Genomic DNA, 18,198 nt, shown 5'->3' on the forward strand with positions numbered 1-18,198 from the left:
CACTGCGTTCATCATCTTCGATTGACTCACGACCACTTCTGAACCGCTCGTGCCACTGGTAAACGACCGTTTTTTTTAGAGAATCGTTGCCGAAACACTTTTCCAACATTTCCAACGTCCGTGCGCCACCAAATCCGTTTTTTACGCAAAATTTAATACAAGTTCGTTGTTGCAAATTTAAATCCATTTCTGCAATTGTAAAAAATCGCCAACACACACAGAGATAGATGTACTCTTGGCTACGTAACTTTTGCAAATGTCAAGTTATGACACTAAGATTTAAAGGGAATATCAACAACAGATGTACCAATTTAACAAAAAAAACAGAACTCAAATCGGAACGATGGGAGCGCCACACGGTGGTTATTCCGGGAACTTTTTGATCAAGGTAGTATATATATATATATATATATATACACACACACATACATACATACATACACACATACACACCATAAACACAGTAATCAGCCCGAAGGTCAGTTTACACCACCAAAGAAAGCCAACTTTAATTAACTACACAAACTTGGTCATTTTAAAAACACGAAAAATACACTAATTGTTTTCTTCTTTGGGGGTCGCAGTATTTCCGCACTTGGTTACTCTTTTAGCGATTATATACAGCACAACTAGTTTTAATTATAGTGTGGTGTGTAAGGCAGGGGCTGGGATGACGAAAGAGTCGTGCAAGGGATTCACATTACGAATTTTTACAACTTCCGATACCATCGCGTCTTGGTCCAACATCCTTCCCTATTTTGTAAAAATAAATCGCTGAACACTGCAATGAACATCTTTTAATTTTGCCAAGTGTTGCGGGTTCGATTCCCGCCAGGGTGGGTTTTCTTCCACCTAGGGGTTGGGTGCATGTACTTGCCTCCACTGTTTTCACTGTTCATAGCCCGCTGTAAAGGCCAAAAATTGCTTTTTCGGACTAAGGCTAAATAAATACATAGCTACCATATTTAAAGGATCAATTTATTCAGAGCTCCTTACGGTTGACTTAAGTTAACCAACGCATACATTAAGACGTTACGCGAGCATCCATGGATTTCAAATGATTGTCGCAATAATTCTCCGCTTAATAAGATCATCACCCTCGAAAGGCAACGCCTGCATTTTGAAGTTATATTACGCTATGGATAGTAAGTAACTCCAGAAAAAGGTTCGCCCCGACCTCTGAACGATAAAAAAGACGCAACATTTTACATCGAAATTCGGCAGAGAAATGAACTTCAGTTGATTTTTTGAGTCTAATAGCTTAAAACGAATTTCAGACCCACTATAGTGGGACGTATCCACTCGAGAGAGCTAAGCTGCTTAGTGACGGAATGCAGCTGCGAGCGCTGACCGAAATTCGTGGGCAGATGCCATCACCAGTGGATAAGTCCACCTTCGCTGGCGACAATGGACAAGAAATGGAGCACAGAGAGAGAGTGCATTTGCCGTACGATCTCCCACGTTTTCCACCCACCCACCCGCCCCGACTGGTCCTGGACCACTTAAACGACATTCGTAGGCCCCACCCACAGCGCAGTGCTACCTCTCCCACGCAACCCTCCTCTAATGCTATTCAGCGCAGCTCTCTGCGACTTAAAAAGGCACACCCTATGTAACAATTATTTAAATAAATATTTTCCCACAAAGAAACAGAAGCGGTATCTGCTGTGCATGGGAAATTCGGCGAAAAAACCATTATTTTCTCCGGGTTAAGTCACCCATTTTTATACGCTGTCAACAACACCCAGGAACATTTTCCTCGGCATGCGATATCTGTGGGCAGAATGTGAAATTATTAATTTTCTTTGGAATTTTTAAACGTTCTACCGATTATTTTTTCAGAAACAAGAATTATATCATATTGAAACGAACAAGTTCGCTTTAATTTTTTGAACAGTTGAATACTATCTTGTGAGTCGAACAGTTTCACGCATGGGTGGTATAAACAAGTGACCGAGAAAATATCGGTGCCCCTTCGAAAGATATGGGTTTCGATTTTGCTAAGTGCATGATCGTCTAGTGTATTTCTTCACGAAAGGGTTGGGAAGATTGCATCGATGCAAATTCACCTCGCGCACGCGAAGGACGTTATCATAGGCCAACCGAGTGCGAGAATGCTGGCGAGCTCTCTCACTCTGAAATGGGCCATGCACGCATACTCTAAATATTGTAAATTTAATGTAGTGTCTCGCTAGAGGAGTTTAGGAAATGCAAGCGATGTTTATAAGTAAATGCACATCCAAAACTCACCTTATATGGTAGACTAACACCAACGTACCAAGACTTTACGTTGCAAAGCCTTTAGGATGTTTTAAAAAAATAAGAATGTTTTGATGATTTCTGGCACTGAACTACCAAGCATTTTATGGACAACCTTAGGCAATTCAGGCAATTGAATTTCCTCCTTACGGTCCCTCTGTTATTGCTATATAGTCTATGCGGACCAGATCATTTTATTAGATAGGTAAGCCCGTACTGCCAAGCAATACATATATTCACCTAAATTCTGTGCAACACCGGAACTTTTAGTTTTTAGCGAACATTTTCTTTTCAACCCCTTTGAAAGCGATCTCTCGGCCGACCATTTAAATAAGCTTTCGAATTTCATTAAAATTAACCTAATTACGACAAATTCTGTTTAGGGGAAAATTAAGCAGTAGTAAAGGTAGTTAGGGGAGGCGACCAGCAACAGAGGCTATCTGCATTAGAAGATTTAAGTGGGTAATTTGGTAGGGATAGGGTGTTTCTGGGAATGGAGGAAGGGTGGAGACATCGCCGTTGAGCCTACTCTTAACGAAAGACTCCTAAGGGTCCACAATTCCCATCCAACGGACGGCGTACTTAAGTGTTCTCCACATAGCACCTCAATTAGGGATAGGGATACCACAGAAAAAGATCTGCAAGCCGCCAGGCTTCGAACCCAGACCCTCTCGATGGGAATCTATCAAATTACCTCACTCAAATTCCCGATTCTCGGGCACTACTTCAAACTAGACAATACTTCGTCAGGCAGAAAGGAATTAATGTTAAATCTGTTCAATAATTTTGTAGTTTTAAATGTTTTTGAACGATACCAAAATAACAATTATAAGGGAAAGGGGGGGGTCATGCTTTCGATAGCATTTTCTACATCAATTTTTACAAATACTTAAAGAAATTTGCACAGAAATTCTCCAGAAAATCGTCTGAAGCTCGATCGCTTATAGGATTATTCACGTGGCACGAGGTTCCCCCCCGCTGCAGGTTCATCAGCGGCGTCGTTGTCGCTTTCTTTTCGCCAAGTTTCTCTCGTGAGAAAGATGCTCCCGCACGCGCAGTGCATAAAAAGACTCCTCGTCACCGAACTAAACTCCTTTGAGTGAGCCAGGAGATGCAAGATGACGGGGCGCCAAATCCATAGGCGGTGGCCGCTGCCGTATTTAGCGAAGGATGACGCCGGGGATCAGAACGGAGAAAGGCGGGTGAAAGGGAAAAGTGCCCTCCGGATCTCTCCCTTAAACTGATCCGACCCCGATCAACTCGGAAAGCCGGGCACCACGCCACTTTTATCATCGACATACATTTTTACAGTCGTAGCCATTGTTTGCGACCAATAATATATTCAAAAGAAAACGAAATTCTTCACAACAAAAAAACACCTCGGAAGAAAAAATTAAACTTTCACAACAGGGATATTTAAGGTTAAGTACGCTTAAATATTATTCTATTAATATTGCACTATTCCATAACCTGGGTAGCCAACAAAAATCGGGGAACAAGACAATTTCCTATAATCTTTCACAATATTTATAAATAATACGTGCACGTTGATTTAAACCTATTGCAGTTAACTATGGTATATAACCAATTTTAGTAGCTATTATCTAAATAAATAAATTCAAACAAAAGACAAAGGAATGAATACTTTCAGAATATCTTTTGGTATCTGTTGTACGGGATTCTCTTTTAGGATATGCGAATTTGAAACTGGAAAATACGAGTTTGCTTTATATTTGGTAGCCTAAGTTTAGGATGGGTTTTGGATAGTCTTCAGACCTAACATATTCATATTTCTTAGTCTCACCTAAAGAGGCAACACGACACCCCACCATCTCACCTCTACTGCAATTCCGCGAATATTCTACCCCCTTTAATTTCATCGAACATACCTTTCTTTTCCTCCCCGTAGATCGCTTGCTTAACTTTCTCCCGTCTATAATATTAATGTAATAAACAATTTATAGCATTACTTTTGGAAATAGGAAGTATATAAACAACCTGACACCTAAACCTATTCTACATGCATATTTCCTCCATTCCGTCCAACATATCTCGTATTCTTTCCTCCGCTACATTGCTTCATCCTCGCAAAATTCATCTATCCCTACCTACTATCATAGCCTTCAGCAATCTACCTCCAATTAAATGGCCAGAATCCACTTTCTATGGATTTCTCACAACATCTCTCTCTCCCTCCCCTCCCCCACCATTCCTAGGAATAGTTCGTTTGTTTTCTTCTTTCCGTCAATTTGACCTTTTCCATGCGCATACATATACTGCAATTAAATACTATTTGGAGTTTGCCCTATTAAAGCCAAGCACCCAGAAAAGTGATTTAATTAATTATAGGCAATAATTTTTAAAAATTAATTAGATAAACAGCTCTTCAGCTTCCAAAATCATGTAAATCATTCTTCAATTCCCCACGTGATAACGGCAGTGGTAAAGCGGGGTGAACGCACTAGTGCGCCGCGACCAACTTGAAAAGGGGATGACGAGTCGTCCTTCGATTGAACAGACAACCAGGGGAGGAGAGAAAGTTTTGGCTGAATAAGCTACGTTCGGACTCGACGCTCTTCCTTGGATACAACCAGGAGAAATATTTATGAGGGTGACATTATATGGAATAAGGTTGAATTTAAATGAAATTTTAAAAGAAAATCAAACCTATAAACAGCCGGGGAGAAAACACGAACATTTATAACAACGAGAGCATAATGTCCGCATTGGAAAAAACCTCTTCCTCAAAAAGTCTCAAAACTATAACGTTGCTTCAAAATTTCCGCTAAAGAATGAGTTATTAAGAAAATATGTTAACTAAACGTTATGTGGTAGGCACAGCATGTAGTTAAGGACCGGAGATGGGAATAATGATGCCACTTTTCCCAGTGTCACAAACACAATTAAGTATATTCAATCGTCCCCAATTAAAATCCTTAGGTTGCATCCATGAAAAGCGCCAAGAAAGGAGAAATTTCAAACCTGGACTGCAGCCGGTCATGTGGTGCCATCCTGAAACCATACGTATTTTCCAGGCACTTTCCAAAGTTACAGACATTCGTTCACGTGGGACAAAAAGGGGAAGCACGAGTAATGTGATGAGCATTCTAAATCTTCTGTGAACATTGAGATTTAAAAACTTCCACCCCAACACTCCGAGATACGGAATCAGTGAGAGCCAAGACGGATATGTCCTTAAAATTATTTCGAGTACGCATAGCATCGAAATCTTATATTAGATCGGGGCTGTCCGAAACTTCCTCCCTTCTTTGAGCCTACGTAGGTGCGCTCAAGATTTGTGAAAGAATCCCGCAGCATTCGGGTAACAGAAATATCAACTTATAAGCACCAATAATTCGCACGAAATTAATTCCGGAATCTGCGGAATAGCCCGTCCAGCACACCAAAGCGTGGGACCCGAGCGTTTAAAAAAAATGTAAAAATCGACATGCAATCGAGCATTGGTTTTACCACGCGACTTCATTTAAAAAAAAAGTACACACGATTTCCTATCCAGTTTACTTCCTCGTCTAATTACCAAAAAACTGCTAGCATGGCATTCCCTAATTACTAGCCCTGGGCGGGATATTATGCCGACGATTCCATCTACGAAATTCCCAAAAACAAGGAAAATTTCATGCAGCTAATTTCAGAAAGCGGGGATACTTCTACAGTAACCGAACACGGCATTAAGTGCCATTGTTTCAACTCTCAAAGCGGTTTGCTTACATGACGAAACAATCGGCGCAACGAAAGAAATAAGCGTCTCGTGACGGTACGGCTTTGAGATTGCGTCTCAAGCATATTAATTCCTACGTTGGAAGATTCTTACCCAACGGAGTAATTATGGGACTTGAATTACTGAGAGAGAGGGCGCGCTAGCAGTCGCTCCGGTCGACAGTTCATCGCCATCCCTACTAACCATTACATTAATACAAGTAAAAATTTTGACTTCGACAAAAACCAGAAAAAAATATCAAATGGAAGGGGTCTGAAGGTTCAAGATGGTGCGTACTCTAGTGAAGAATTAATTACCTAAACTAGAGACAACGCGGCGGAGTTTACGTCACTCTAGAAACGGCATTACAAGAAAAAAAGATCAGAGACAATCTCCGCTGAAAAAAGAACTATCCGAGTCTCTAATACTAAAAATGGAAACCACCCAAGGATACTTCTGAGGAAGTGAGTAATTTTCCTTTTCACAATCCGAACAAATGAATAAGCGATGTGCAAACGAAATTATCCACCAGCACTCGTTACGTGATAAAAATAGAATTTAACATTTCCATTCAACTCGACTCCAATACGTGGTTAAGGCTGTGTGCAAGACTCTCGCTCATCCCGGACTTCTCCAGAAATATCGAACAATGAGACAAACATTATGTAACTCGCTGACAATCGAGTATTTCCGAGAAGAAATAACTGCTATGGTTTTTACTGCGCGGCAGGGCAATTTAGCTTCTTGCGTGACAGTTATTTCACGCGGCCTGTGTTCTTCAATTTAATGAAAAATCCTGAACAAATTTAAGCTTCCTTTCGTGTAAATCAAATGCGTTTTCCAAGTTATTCAAAAGTGGGACATAATTATGAAATTCTACCCTGACTTCCTGCATTAGGCACTGCTTAACACGAGTCTTATCAGCAGATTAACTTCCTAGGCTTCCCATTATCGAGAAAAATAATTAGACACACTTAAGCTAGCCACTTCTTGCAGAGAAATTTAGGGTTAACAGAATAATAATTGTAGTTATGATGGATAACCGCTCTAAGCAGAAACTAAAATGATAAATAGTTGAACCAAAAATAACCACCACTATATTTTGAAGCCCTGCATAACACGACAAAACGTGGCACCCCGAATTAAAATAAACTGCTTCAATTCCGCATACATACGACCTCCCTCCATTCCATCAAACACACTTCCCGTTGTTCAACCCCTAACTCGTTTGCCTAACCTCATCCCCTACACATCTCAGTGTTCTCTTTACTTACTGCTCGGCATCCACTTTCCTGGCCTCCTATGATTTCTCCTAGCCACCCTCTCCTATCATAGTTATTATTCTGTTCCCTTCCACCCATTTCACGTTTTCCATCCTTCCGCATGTCTCAAACATTTCGAACCAAATAAGAACAGCGGGTTTTAAGCACCACAGAATCATCAGCGGATATGCTGAATAACTGTCTAAAAGAAACGCAAAATCGGATTAAAACTTAATTCACAATAAATAATAAGAAAAAATGTAGGATGCTATACGAATGAAAACTGATGAATGGTACTTAATATAACTGTCGTAAATAAAACTACTCTCCTCGAGAAATATGGTCATAACTACCGATTCACACAAGAAAAAAGAACATATACGCAATGAAGCTTGACCACGTTGGGATTGTATACATACGAGAAAAATTATTATTAGACCAAGATCGAATTTCATATTAACTTAAAAATTGGGCCCTAAAAGGTGTTCATAAAACTATAAATAACTGCTCAGCGTACCGAAATGCTTACAAGAATACCTTCGCCTCATGGATTGCCTAGAACCAGGAAAATAATAGATCATTCTTTTCATCCTTCACCACAATGGATAGTGCAAAGCAAACATCAGATTTCTTACGCAGTAGAAATTAAAGTTAATACCTAAACAAGGCTTTCCACATCGCTATCCAGCATATACTGCACTTAAAAACACGCTGAGAATGAAGTTGAAGGAGGAATGAGAGCTGATGTGCGTTAAGGTACTGGGACTGGATTGGTCCCAGGTTTATTCACCAGAATACTTAACTTCGTAAAATGCAAAAACGAAACATTTTTAAGGGGGGACTAGAGTTCATTCAATAGGGAATCGCTTAGGCCAAGATCCCGATGCAAGATTCGCGAACGGAGAGGAGAAATAAAGATACCACGAATGGTATCAAGAGAACCGCGGAAGAAGTTGGGGAGGGTCACAAGAGACTTGTACGACGGGGCGGACTCACCTTTTTGTACAGCTTGATCCACGTGAGGTCGCCCTTGGAGTCTGTGTACTGCAGGCCGAAGAACCATACTTCCCTGAGACCGATGGTCTTGACGACCTGGTCGAAGAGCTGTTTGCCGGTAGTGGTGTGCTGGATGGCAAACTCCAGCTCCGCGTCCATCGTCGTCACCCTCACGTTCATCTGGAAAAGAGCACAAATATACAAGTTTATTATTTTCAATTTTGCAATGGAAGTAGTGTGATGGAGATTTCGAAAAACTTATGATCACGATACTTAACCAAATAGTACATAGATACTAACAGTCAACTTTTGTAATAAATTTTAATCAAGTACCTCAGCAGAACAAATGTGATGGAAGAAAAGGTTGTCTCCGTGTATGCATACTATAAAGTGGCATGTAAAAGATATAGCTTTCCCATATCACCAGATGTACTACCAGCCTTGTTTTGACGGCATTCATTTTCTTCTACGTAACCGTCATTCAACAAATATTATTATTTGGTAGTCTACCGTTTAAGGTCGGTTTTGGATGGACACACACAACACGCCTACATTTCCTAGCTTTCAATAACGAGACACCACTCAACAACACTTAAAGCTACAATGAAGTCTTCATCAATACCGTATACTTTCTTACTCAATTCCGTCCGGGCTTTTCCTTCTAACACTTCTTCGTTTGCCGAACGTTTTCTCTCTTACAGTCTTCAACATTCCCAAACCATCCTCAAAAATTATTCATTCACAATACGTAACGTTAACGCTTGTAGCTGGGGAGGAATATTAAATTTCTGTTAGTGGGGTTGATGCTAATATTTAAAATAATGAATTGATGGGAATAGCGGGATGAAATTCAAAACTTATGCGAAAATATTTTGCTTACGTCACCTCTACCGCTCCATCGAAGCCTTTTGCTAACCTTAATCATGTACTTTTTTCAGGTTTCGTTTTCATTAAAAAAATATTTATGATTTTTTTGATAACGTCCATCGACAACTTGAACTTTAAATTAATATCGCACGCTCTTTGTACGAGTTTATTAAAAGCGGTGTCGAAAATTCAAGTGAAATAGATGCAAACTGCATTTTTGTACAGTGCTTCAATATCATATAGAGAGATGAGCTCAAATGGCTCACAAATTATTTTAGACCGGTTTCTAGATGGAGTATCACCATCAGGCCTGAAACCTAATAGCTGGTTTAACAAAAACTCTTTCTCTGTGGAATGAAGTATTTTCTTTCCTACTTATCATGAACAAATTCCTTCAAGTAACACCATTCACCATAGAATATTTTGCACCATTCCTACATTAAAGGCTTGCGCATACACCTGTACTCGTCCAGCAAAGTACTGGTGGTAGACGGGAATCATTTGAAAGTCAGGAAAATTAAAGAGGTAATGGCTTAAAAAATATGGCGAATAATGGGGGAATCTTGAATAATAGGAGGAAAATAATAAGCATTTTGGACGGAATGAAGGGACGTAGAAATGAAAAATGATTTATATGAATGGGTTGTGTCGGGGTATTTGGCGTGTTATTAGGCAAGGATTAAGAATTGTAGCGGTGCTTTGTCCATGCTGCCATGGAAAACCTTGACCGGGAAAAGACAATGTAGTACTAATTAGGTGTGTCGCAATGTACGCAGTAGTGTAAGAGGTGAAAAAAAATCATAACTTCGCCAAATCTTATACGGATATTAATGTAAAATGTTAACGCGATCCGGTGAATAGAAAGAGGCTCACTTCAAGGCAGAAACGGTACACTTAAAGAGTGTTCGATCGTAAATGCACAAGTCAAAATGTCACCTTAGTCCATGCATTAACGGTGAGTGATTAGATAAAACATATATTCAGGCATACTTCTTAAAGAAACACTGTGTGGATACTTAACTTTCAAAAAGTGCTCTAAAAATATATTTTCGACTATTTCTAAGGTCACTCTTTGAAACTACGTGATATCGGCTGTTTTCCCCTTTCCACAAATTGAATCATATCACTTAAGCAACGGTGGATACGTGCTGTTTATGTTATACTAATACAATTCTACACAATTTCGCAAATAATTTCAGTTTTTCGTGAGAACGGCTTGTATTTCTGCTATACATTAATCCAAATTCTTCTGATCGTATTTAACATCTTTTTGAATTGATGTCAATTTCTACGAAACAAACGGAAATACACTGTTTAACCATCGCCATTTGATACGGTGCGATTCCGACAACAAAGAGAGGAAAATTTTATCGAAGTGACATATTACTTTACATCTAGATGAAACTTCATTTAATATGCGAATACGGCTCTCAAAAATACTGCCATCTCCAAGAGAGACGCAGTGATCCACCTGGTCGAATAATTAGACCGTTCAACGATCAAAGAGAATCTGCCGCCTTCGGAAAGAAACATTCAAAGATGGCTTTACGCTTAATGCTCGAGGACAAGCAGCGACCTGATTGCATAGCCTCGCAGAACGTAGGCTAGTTGAAATTGGAATGGAGACAGAGCACATTTGCGGAAGGCTCTTAAACACCGTTCAATGCAACTCGCGAGCTTTTAACACAAAACGAGGTCACGCGTTCCCGGCTATCAACGCTAGCGCCTCCATTAAATCACTACGCCGGACGTTATCACCTCTTCCCCTCCCCCGGCGAACCATTGTTGGACTGACCAAAGAACATTAACCATTGGTCGAGGCGTGATAAATAAACGGACGCAACAATAACAGCGAAGCAATTTCCGGTGAACAGTAAACGTTTAGCAGGGAACAACCGCCATCAAAGACGCGGAAAATTGTTAAAATTAGTTTTTTTTTTCGCGTACGATAAACCAATTTTTTCGCAGGGCACAATTTGCCCTGCGGAATGGATTCAGCTGGACCTCAGGCTTTCTCAAAAACCAACGGGAACCTGACCATAAGGTTTAACTAAAATTAAAAACTCCAATTAACACAAATCGACCATCTTCGAGGGTAACGATTACGCCTTCTTACAGCTCCCATACGAGAAAAGATAAGGATTTACTCATCATTTAGTCAAAAAAGCACGACGCGAAAAACTTGTGGCTTTTTCAGGTAGGTCTCCTGACGGAGGAGAACAACAAGAAAACACAAGAAAACATTTACTACTAGGTTGTCGCGGAATAACTGAATCTAGCAACACCAACCGAAAATGCTCAGGGTAATTGGAGTGAGATATTCTTTTAGTCCTCATTATAACAATATTTACAATTAAACGTTTCCGTTGCTTTATTAAGGCAGTTACAAAATTTCGTATCATTTATAAATATTTTGTCATTTTTTTACCATCGCAATGATCCAATGGATTACGACATTACCACCTTAGGTAGAATGTATTATCGCGGACAAACAATCTCAACAACAAATCCCAGTTGCAAATAATTTAATCTCAACATTTTTGAAGCTCGAACATGAACTTGAATGGAAATATTCAATTTGTAAGTAAAAATGCAAAGTATCTATCGGGGTACAAATGTTTTTCATGTTGATTTAGACGCAATATGATAATCTGGCAGCGCGACAAACTTTATGGAATGATCTGCAGCCATTGAGACATAATTTAATTATTCCGGGAATCCACCGGAACCGGAGACCTATTACGTTTTTCGCTTGGTTCTTGTACAGAACTTCGCATTCGAATTGCCACAGGGTGAAAATGCGCATATACCTAATGATAATTAGTTGCGTTGTAAACGAATCTTTCCTTTTTATTTTTCCTTCTTGTCCTTAAAGCAGTCAGGAGTAGTTCCGGTGTAACATCTGTAACATGTATAAAATCATCGGGGCACGGGGGGGGGGGGCAAACTATTGATAGTAGTGAAATTATTGGAGTAGAATTAAAATGGCTGTTGACCAAACCACCTGCCACACGTATTTTCGACGGTTTTCGTGTATATCTGACCTTAACACAGATCATTCTTGTTTTCGGAAAATCTCATCAAGTGTATCGGTATTTTAGTCTTTGAATTTCCAAGCTTAGGATTTGTGGTGTGAAATGACGACGCACCGCCCATACCAACTTAGGAAGGGGCGGTACACCTATTTCATCAAGTGGGCAGTGGTCAAGACTCTCTGAAGCGGGGCGGCTAAACCATCGGTTTGAACCATCTCAAGATGGGAATGGTATCCCTTTTACGTTTACCTGCAGGCAGAGCGGCGAAGGCATCGACGAAATGATAATAAAAAACCAGGCGCTCGACAGAGGGGCAGCACAAAAGACTTTCGCCCCTCAGTGAAAAACGTGAAAGGCAACTTCCTCCCTCACGGCAACGCCCCAGGCCCAAAACAGATGGGGCACAAAAGGGGGGGGGGACCCATCGAATGCCATGAGACGGATCATCATTCCCCGCTCTGCATAATAGACCGGATCCTCGGGTACCCCCCCTCCCCCAAGCCTTGTTTTTCACCTGCTTAAGGACGGATTATGCCACCAGAATGGAAGAGGACCACTTTTGACGCGAACGAGGGTGCGACAGTGGGCCCAATTTGATTATAAAAGCAAATTTAATGACGAGAGTTAACTACATTGTCACTGAAACAACTGCTACTAGTCCCAACTCCTGACAACACTGGGGTATCACATTTGTTTGGACAAGGGCACTGGTCGTTATGCCTGGGAGGTTTGAAACCATGAAGCTTTAAGGTTAATACTATCCCGACCTTACGCTAATGGCATTATGCCACCGTTAATTCAATAATGACACCATTAGTATTTGTTTAAAATTTCAATTCAATCCTCCGATTACCTTGAGCAGTGGTAACCCGACGAAACAATTATACAACGAATTTCAGTAAATTCAAATTACATTGAGTGTTATGAAATCGGAAAAATATAATAGCCTAAGGCGTATATTTGCCGAATTATGGATTTCCATAATTAAAAAATAAATTTTCCCACAATTTATCCTGGAGGGACTGGAAAATATGGATTATTTTTTGATCTATGGATGAACTAGAAATTTGAAGTTCATATTACTAGTGCTTATGCCCCCCCTATTCTCTAGAAAATGGTTCACCAATATAGATAATGACAATTAGCGCCTAATTATTGTTATCTATTTTAATTTTAAAGATCAATTGAAGTCATCGAGTTTAAATACACAAATATCGAAATTATCAAAGATTTCAACGTTTTCTTATGCAGGGATTTCATCAATCCACCCTCGACTTATATTCTTCAATTCAGTAGTTTACGCATGCAAAAATAAAACCCTGGAAATCTGTATGTAAGGTGCACAACGGTATTATGTACGCTCAGTACACCTTCAACTTCCAATTCAATACAACTCACGTCCTCAAGGAGGTCGACGCAATTCCGAAATCATGAAACGCCGAATGGTGCATTTCATTCTGAAGGAGCCCACCAACACGGGCAGACGAACTTAGCATAAAATGTCTTACGAAACCGTGCGCGTAGCAGCGACCTCACACGCGTTTCATAACACGATAATGAAACACGAAAAAAAGAAGACAAAAATGAGAATAGATGCGCGCGACATGTTTATTGAGGGGTATCGCGGCGGGGGAAAGTAGGGGAATGTCATGGGGAAGGTAGGAGAGGGCCAGGAGTGGATCTCTGATGAACTCTGGTGAAGTCATTCGTGCCATGTTATAGAGAGAGGGAGGGGGGTGGAGAGGAGAGCCTTTTCATCTTTCAACCAATTCCCTCGCCCACCGCATACTCGTACATCTCCACCGGCACGCTGGGAACTCGCAACGCGGCGAGCTTTGCTCCTACCCCTTCCCCCCTTCTTCGACCGAGATGGAGGGGAGGGAAAGGGGGTGGACGGAAAGGTCGGCCTTCTCTCGCCTCTCTTTCCACGGCGGCAATGCATTCAACAGGTGGGGGAGGGGACGGAGGGAAGTTGTAGGGGAAGAGAAGAGAGGGGAAGTGACGAGGAAGGGGGGAAACAAATGAAAGCGGAGAGACGCAGGTGCGAGGTCGGACGATGGTACGTCTGGCGTCGAGTTGGATCCCCCCCTCCTCCCCACCAGTTTTTCTCCGAACGATACGGGATCCCTAGATGCTATCCTTGGCTTCGAAAGTGCGTTTGCTTCTCCCTTCTCCTCTTGCGTGGCTACCACACACACCTCGCGAAGGAGAGAGAGGTTGAACTTCAATGAAGTCGCGGGGCGGATGCAACTGACGCAACAGCGAAGAACGCAGCCGCAGCCTGAGGACGCCGCGCGTAAATTACGGCGCCGGCTGAAATGTTCGAAGAGGGGGATGGGGGAGAACAAGGGAGCCCTAATCGACTCGATAACACTGGGTATAATGCTTGACGCGGGGGAGGGAGAGAGAAAAATACTTGTTTGAAGAGGAAAATGATGCACTCACGAGAGTCGGAAGCGACCTCTTATCTAAGTTACGTCACGTGCACATAACATTTCATAAGTCTGGTCCGCTAGCATTAGTTCTCTAAACCCTACTCTCCCCTCCCGCAGACGACTTGCATACATCCTGGTTACTTCTCCATGACTTTCAGGACGGTGATCGTATACGATTCTCATCACTTGCTTTAACCGCGAAATACTTCGGTTCAATAAGTGTATGTACCTCTAATCAATTTTATCTTTTGAAGAGGCGAATGGATTGATAAGCCAAATGAATGAATAAAACTTGGTCAAGTCTAGAAAAACTTACTCTCGCGACTCGGATTTTGAACTGACAACTCATTTAGGAGACTCATGTTTGCGTAAGTCACATTTTTGTCAGTCAGGTCAAAACTTTCGGGTAATGAAATATTTAAATTTGCTAACCACTAGTATTTCATCCAAACATTTGTATTTTCTGACTTGTCAATGCACTCTTTACGTTTTCAGACATCTAGTAGTTTAATTTAATTTTTTGATTGAAATACCAACAGATAAAAATACTGTAACTCCACTAAATGTTTCAGTTTTCTGGGGGGTTAGAATTTATTTCGTTCCAAAAAATAAAGCAAATATCAACAAATGAAAAAAAAAATAAGTTTAAAGTATCGAAAAATTAGTTTTTCGAAATATGGCATCGTTCTTGCGACAAAATATTTCATCTCTGAGATTCTCTTCGTAATTAATGCAAAAAATATACTTAAATTTAAAACAATGCAGAAAATTTGGCATTCTCGTCCAAATTTAGCAATTAATATCAAAATTGCATGAATTTTTTCCATAATCCGAGATAAGATTTCATTCCGACAATTCATTAGATTCTACGGAAATATTAAAATACAGAAAACCACAAAATTATTTTTAGAAAGTTTCATGCTGTCGACGAGGTCATACTCTTTGGTATTGAACTTTAATCGAGACACACATTTACCCATTATATCCTCAAGGTAACTTTTTACAGGGAGGGGGGAGTACGAAAAACTAACGGATTATCAGACGTCTAAAAAAAGCTAATCGACGCGACTGATCAAACAACATATCAATTTAGGAATGTTAAGGTGATTTTTTTTCCTTCGTTCCACAAGCCAATTCAAGCTGAAAGGATTTTAACGGAGCTGTTCAGCTTTGAAAATCTAATCCTCAAAATTTCAAGAAGGGGTACGGTTGACGAACTTATAAGGCGAAGGCGAACGAATGTTGGGTAAATACACAACTCCCGCTGTACATTACTTCCGGATTTCCATGTCTTTCTCTGGGTCAAGCAACCAAAATTTCAAATTTTCCATTAAGAATCTTAACAAAAGATACATTTGCCTTACAAATGGTTGAAATAAGTTTCCCAAGCAGTAGCAGCAGACAAAGTATATTGTAGATTATGGTCCAGATTTTACAACTAGATGGGCGCCTTCCTTAAGTAAAGGTTTTCCGAGGATTGGTTTCCAAAAACATCAATTCCCAAACGCTAACGGGCAACTATAATTTCCAGGTATTTATGACTTAATATTCATTTCCCTGGTTTCTAGTAAACATGCTTAGAGACACCATGAAGTGTCAATTATATAAGGAATCATTCCCAATATTCGTGCCATTAAAAATTCCACTTTTTTTGAACTGCTCGAGAAATACTTCAAGCAACAGTTTCTTAAAAGGACTGATCTACCACTCGGCGTTGTAAGCACAGGCGTTCGTACCCTGAGTGAAATGACCAACCGTTTCTAACCTCAGTTGCGTCTGGAAACCTTGAAATTTCCAGCAAATCCGCAACGATTTAACATAAGCGATCGTCATTGTGCTTAATTGATCGTAATTCTGCTGAGTTCTCCTAAGTAAGATCGGCTGAACACGATGAAGAAACATTGAAAGACGACGAGAGACAACGGCAGTCATTACGAAACAAACCGAAGAACACTTAACTATATATTAATATCGACTCACTTCCGTTGCATTAACCAGCGCTAAATCAATTATGAAACGTGATTTATTCACGAAGAATCCAAGCAGAACGGTAGCGATGAATGCAACGTTGATGATTACCAATAGGAAATGTTGGTCGAAGGTTCGGATGGACAGCGAAGTTAACTACGAATCCTGAGCCTGCACTAGTCACAAAAACATACTGACTTCCCACTCCTGAGCGTGCGGGATGGAATCCTGGAAAAATTTGTCAGAAGGTACACACCCCGATACCTACTTGGGGTGTTATTGGGAGCGCCCGTAAGTGGAGAACGCCACCCATTGGAGGGGACGATAAACTCTGCAACCCTCAAGTTGAGAAAGCTAATCATGACCCCATCTTTCTCCACAGCCCATCCCTATTACCTGAGAATCTTGCTAGCACCCATTCATCTTCCAATTCCTAATCGAACGAACGACTTCAGCTGTCGGTCGCTTCCCGTAGTAACGATACTGGTCTGTTGTCAACAGATTCGAAATATTCAATCACACACATCAACATAGTAACCCGCCAACCGCCATAAGGGTATTTGGCGGGGGTGGTAGAGCACCAACCATACATGCACTAACACACCGACACACATGTCGACGTAAATCAGGAAATTATTAAATCTTTGTACCTAGACAAGTATTCGGGTGCTTGGATCCGATTTTATAATGATTGCGTTATGTGCCGAGGCAATAACAATTACTTCAATCTGTCTGAAGGTACGTGTTTCTGTTATTTCATCACCATGGTGAAATCTATTAATGTGACTTGTTCAACAGGGGATAGGTGATCATAATAACATTGTTCGACCGCGGTAGGGTCCGGGTATGTTCGGATAAAATTATTTTGGTGTGTATTCACCCCCTGCCACACACCCTGGCGGTGGCTTGCTGGGTATGTATATATAAATAAACAGATTCATGCGAGATGTTGTGGAAGTTCGTCATTATGACAGAAACAAATTTGCACTTTTACACAGATTTATTTGTAACGTACAACGCGTTTCAGGTCATTGAACCATCATCTTGCAACTGAAGATGGCTCTATGAACTGAAAGGCGATGTAAGTTACAAATAAATCTATGAAAAGTGCAAATTTGTTTTTATCATAATGCGACTCATAACTTCTCGTACGTGGCCTGTACATATCTAAAAAAAATACATATTTCCTTCCATCTTGCACCTCGCTCTTTGCGAGTCGAAGTACTCAAAACTTTCTTAATTCCTTTAACATACGCCGTCTCTCTTCTAAATGCAATTTTTGATAAATCCAGCAGATTTTTCCTTAACCAATTTTTAATTTCTTAACTAAGGCTTTTCTCTAATGGATCCCAAATACGTACTTACCGCATTTTCCAAACATGAAGTATATAACGAAGAAACACTTGTCTCCTACCTTTTCTGTATATTCCACTACAATCCCACTAACTTAAAGCAGCCCAGCTTCTTAAAGGTTGACCGGCGTACTCTTGTGCATGTGTGTAAGCCAGTAATAATTGGGTCAGCACTTAATTTGGTCCCATCGATTTCACGATTTACGTTTTCACTTTATTTTCTTTTTTCTCAAAACTTCCGAGCAGTAAGTTTTCTCATATATAATTCCAGCCCCCTCAATCCTTACACGACACCGATATCTCGTC

At 40.6% G+C, this 18,198-nt stretch overlaps 1 protein-coding gene across 3 annotated transcripts in view; it reads right to left on the reverse strand.

The window, feature by feature from the left end:
- Positions 1-18,198, reverse strand: part of LOC139700986 (moesin/ezrin/radixin homolog 1-like) — a 164,192-nt gene that overhangs the window by 57,829 nt on the left and 88,165 nt on the right. For all 3 annotated transcript variants that reach the window (XM_071599529.1, XM_071599528.1, XM_071599530.1), the window contains one exon: positions 8,236-8,415. In XM_071599529.1, coding sequence (XP_071455630.1) covers positions 8,236-8,415 — 180 coding nt within the window. The remainder of the gene's footprint in view (positions 1-8,235; positions 8,416-18,198) is intronic.

This window comes from Hetaerina americana, unplaced genomic scaffold, assembly GCF_022747635.1.
Source record: "Hetaerina americana unplaced genomic scaffold, ioHetAmer1.1.p SCAF_11, whole genome shotgun sequence".
NCBI lineage: Eukaryota > Metazoa > Arthropoda > Insecta > Odonata > Calopterygidae > Hetaerina > Hetaerina americana.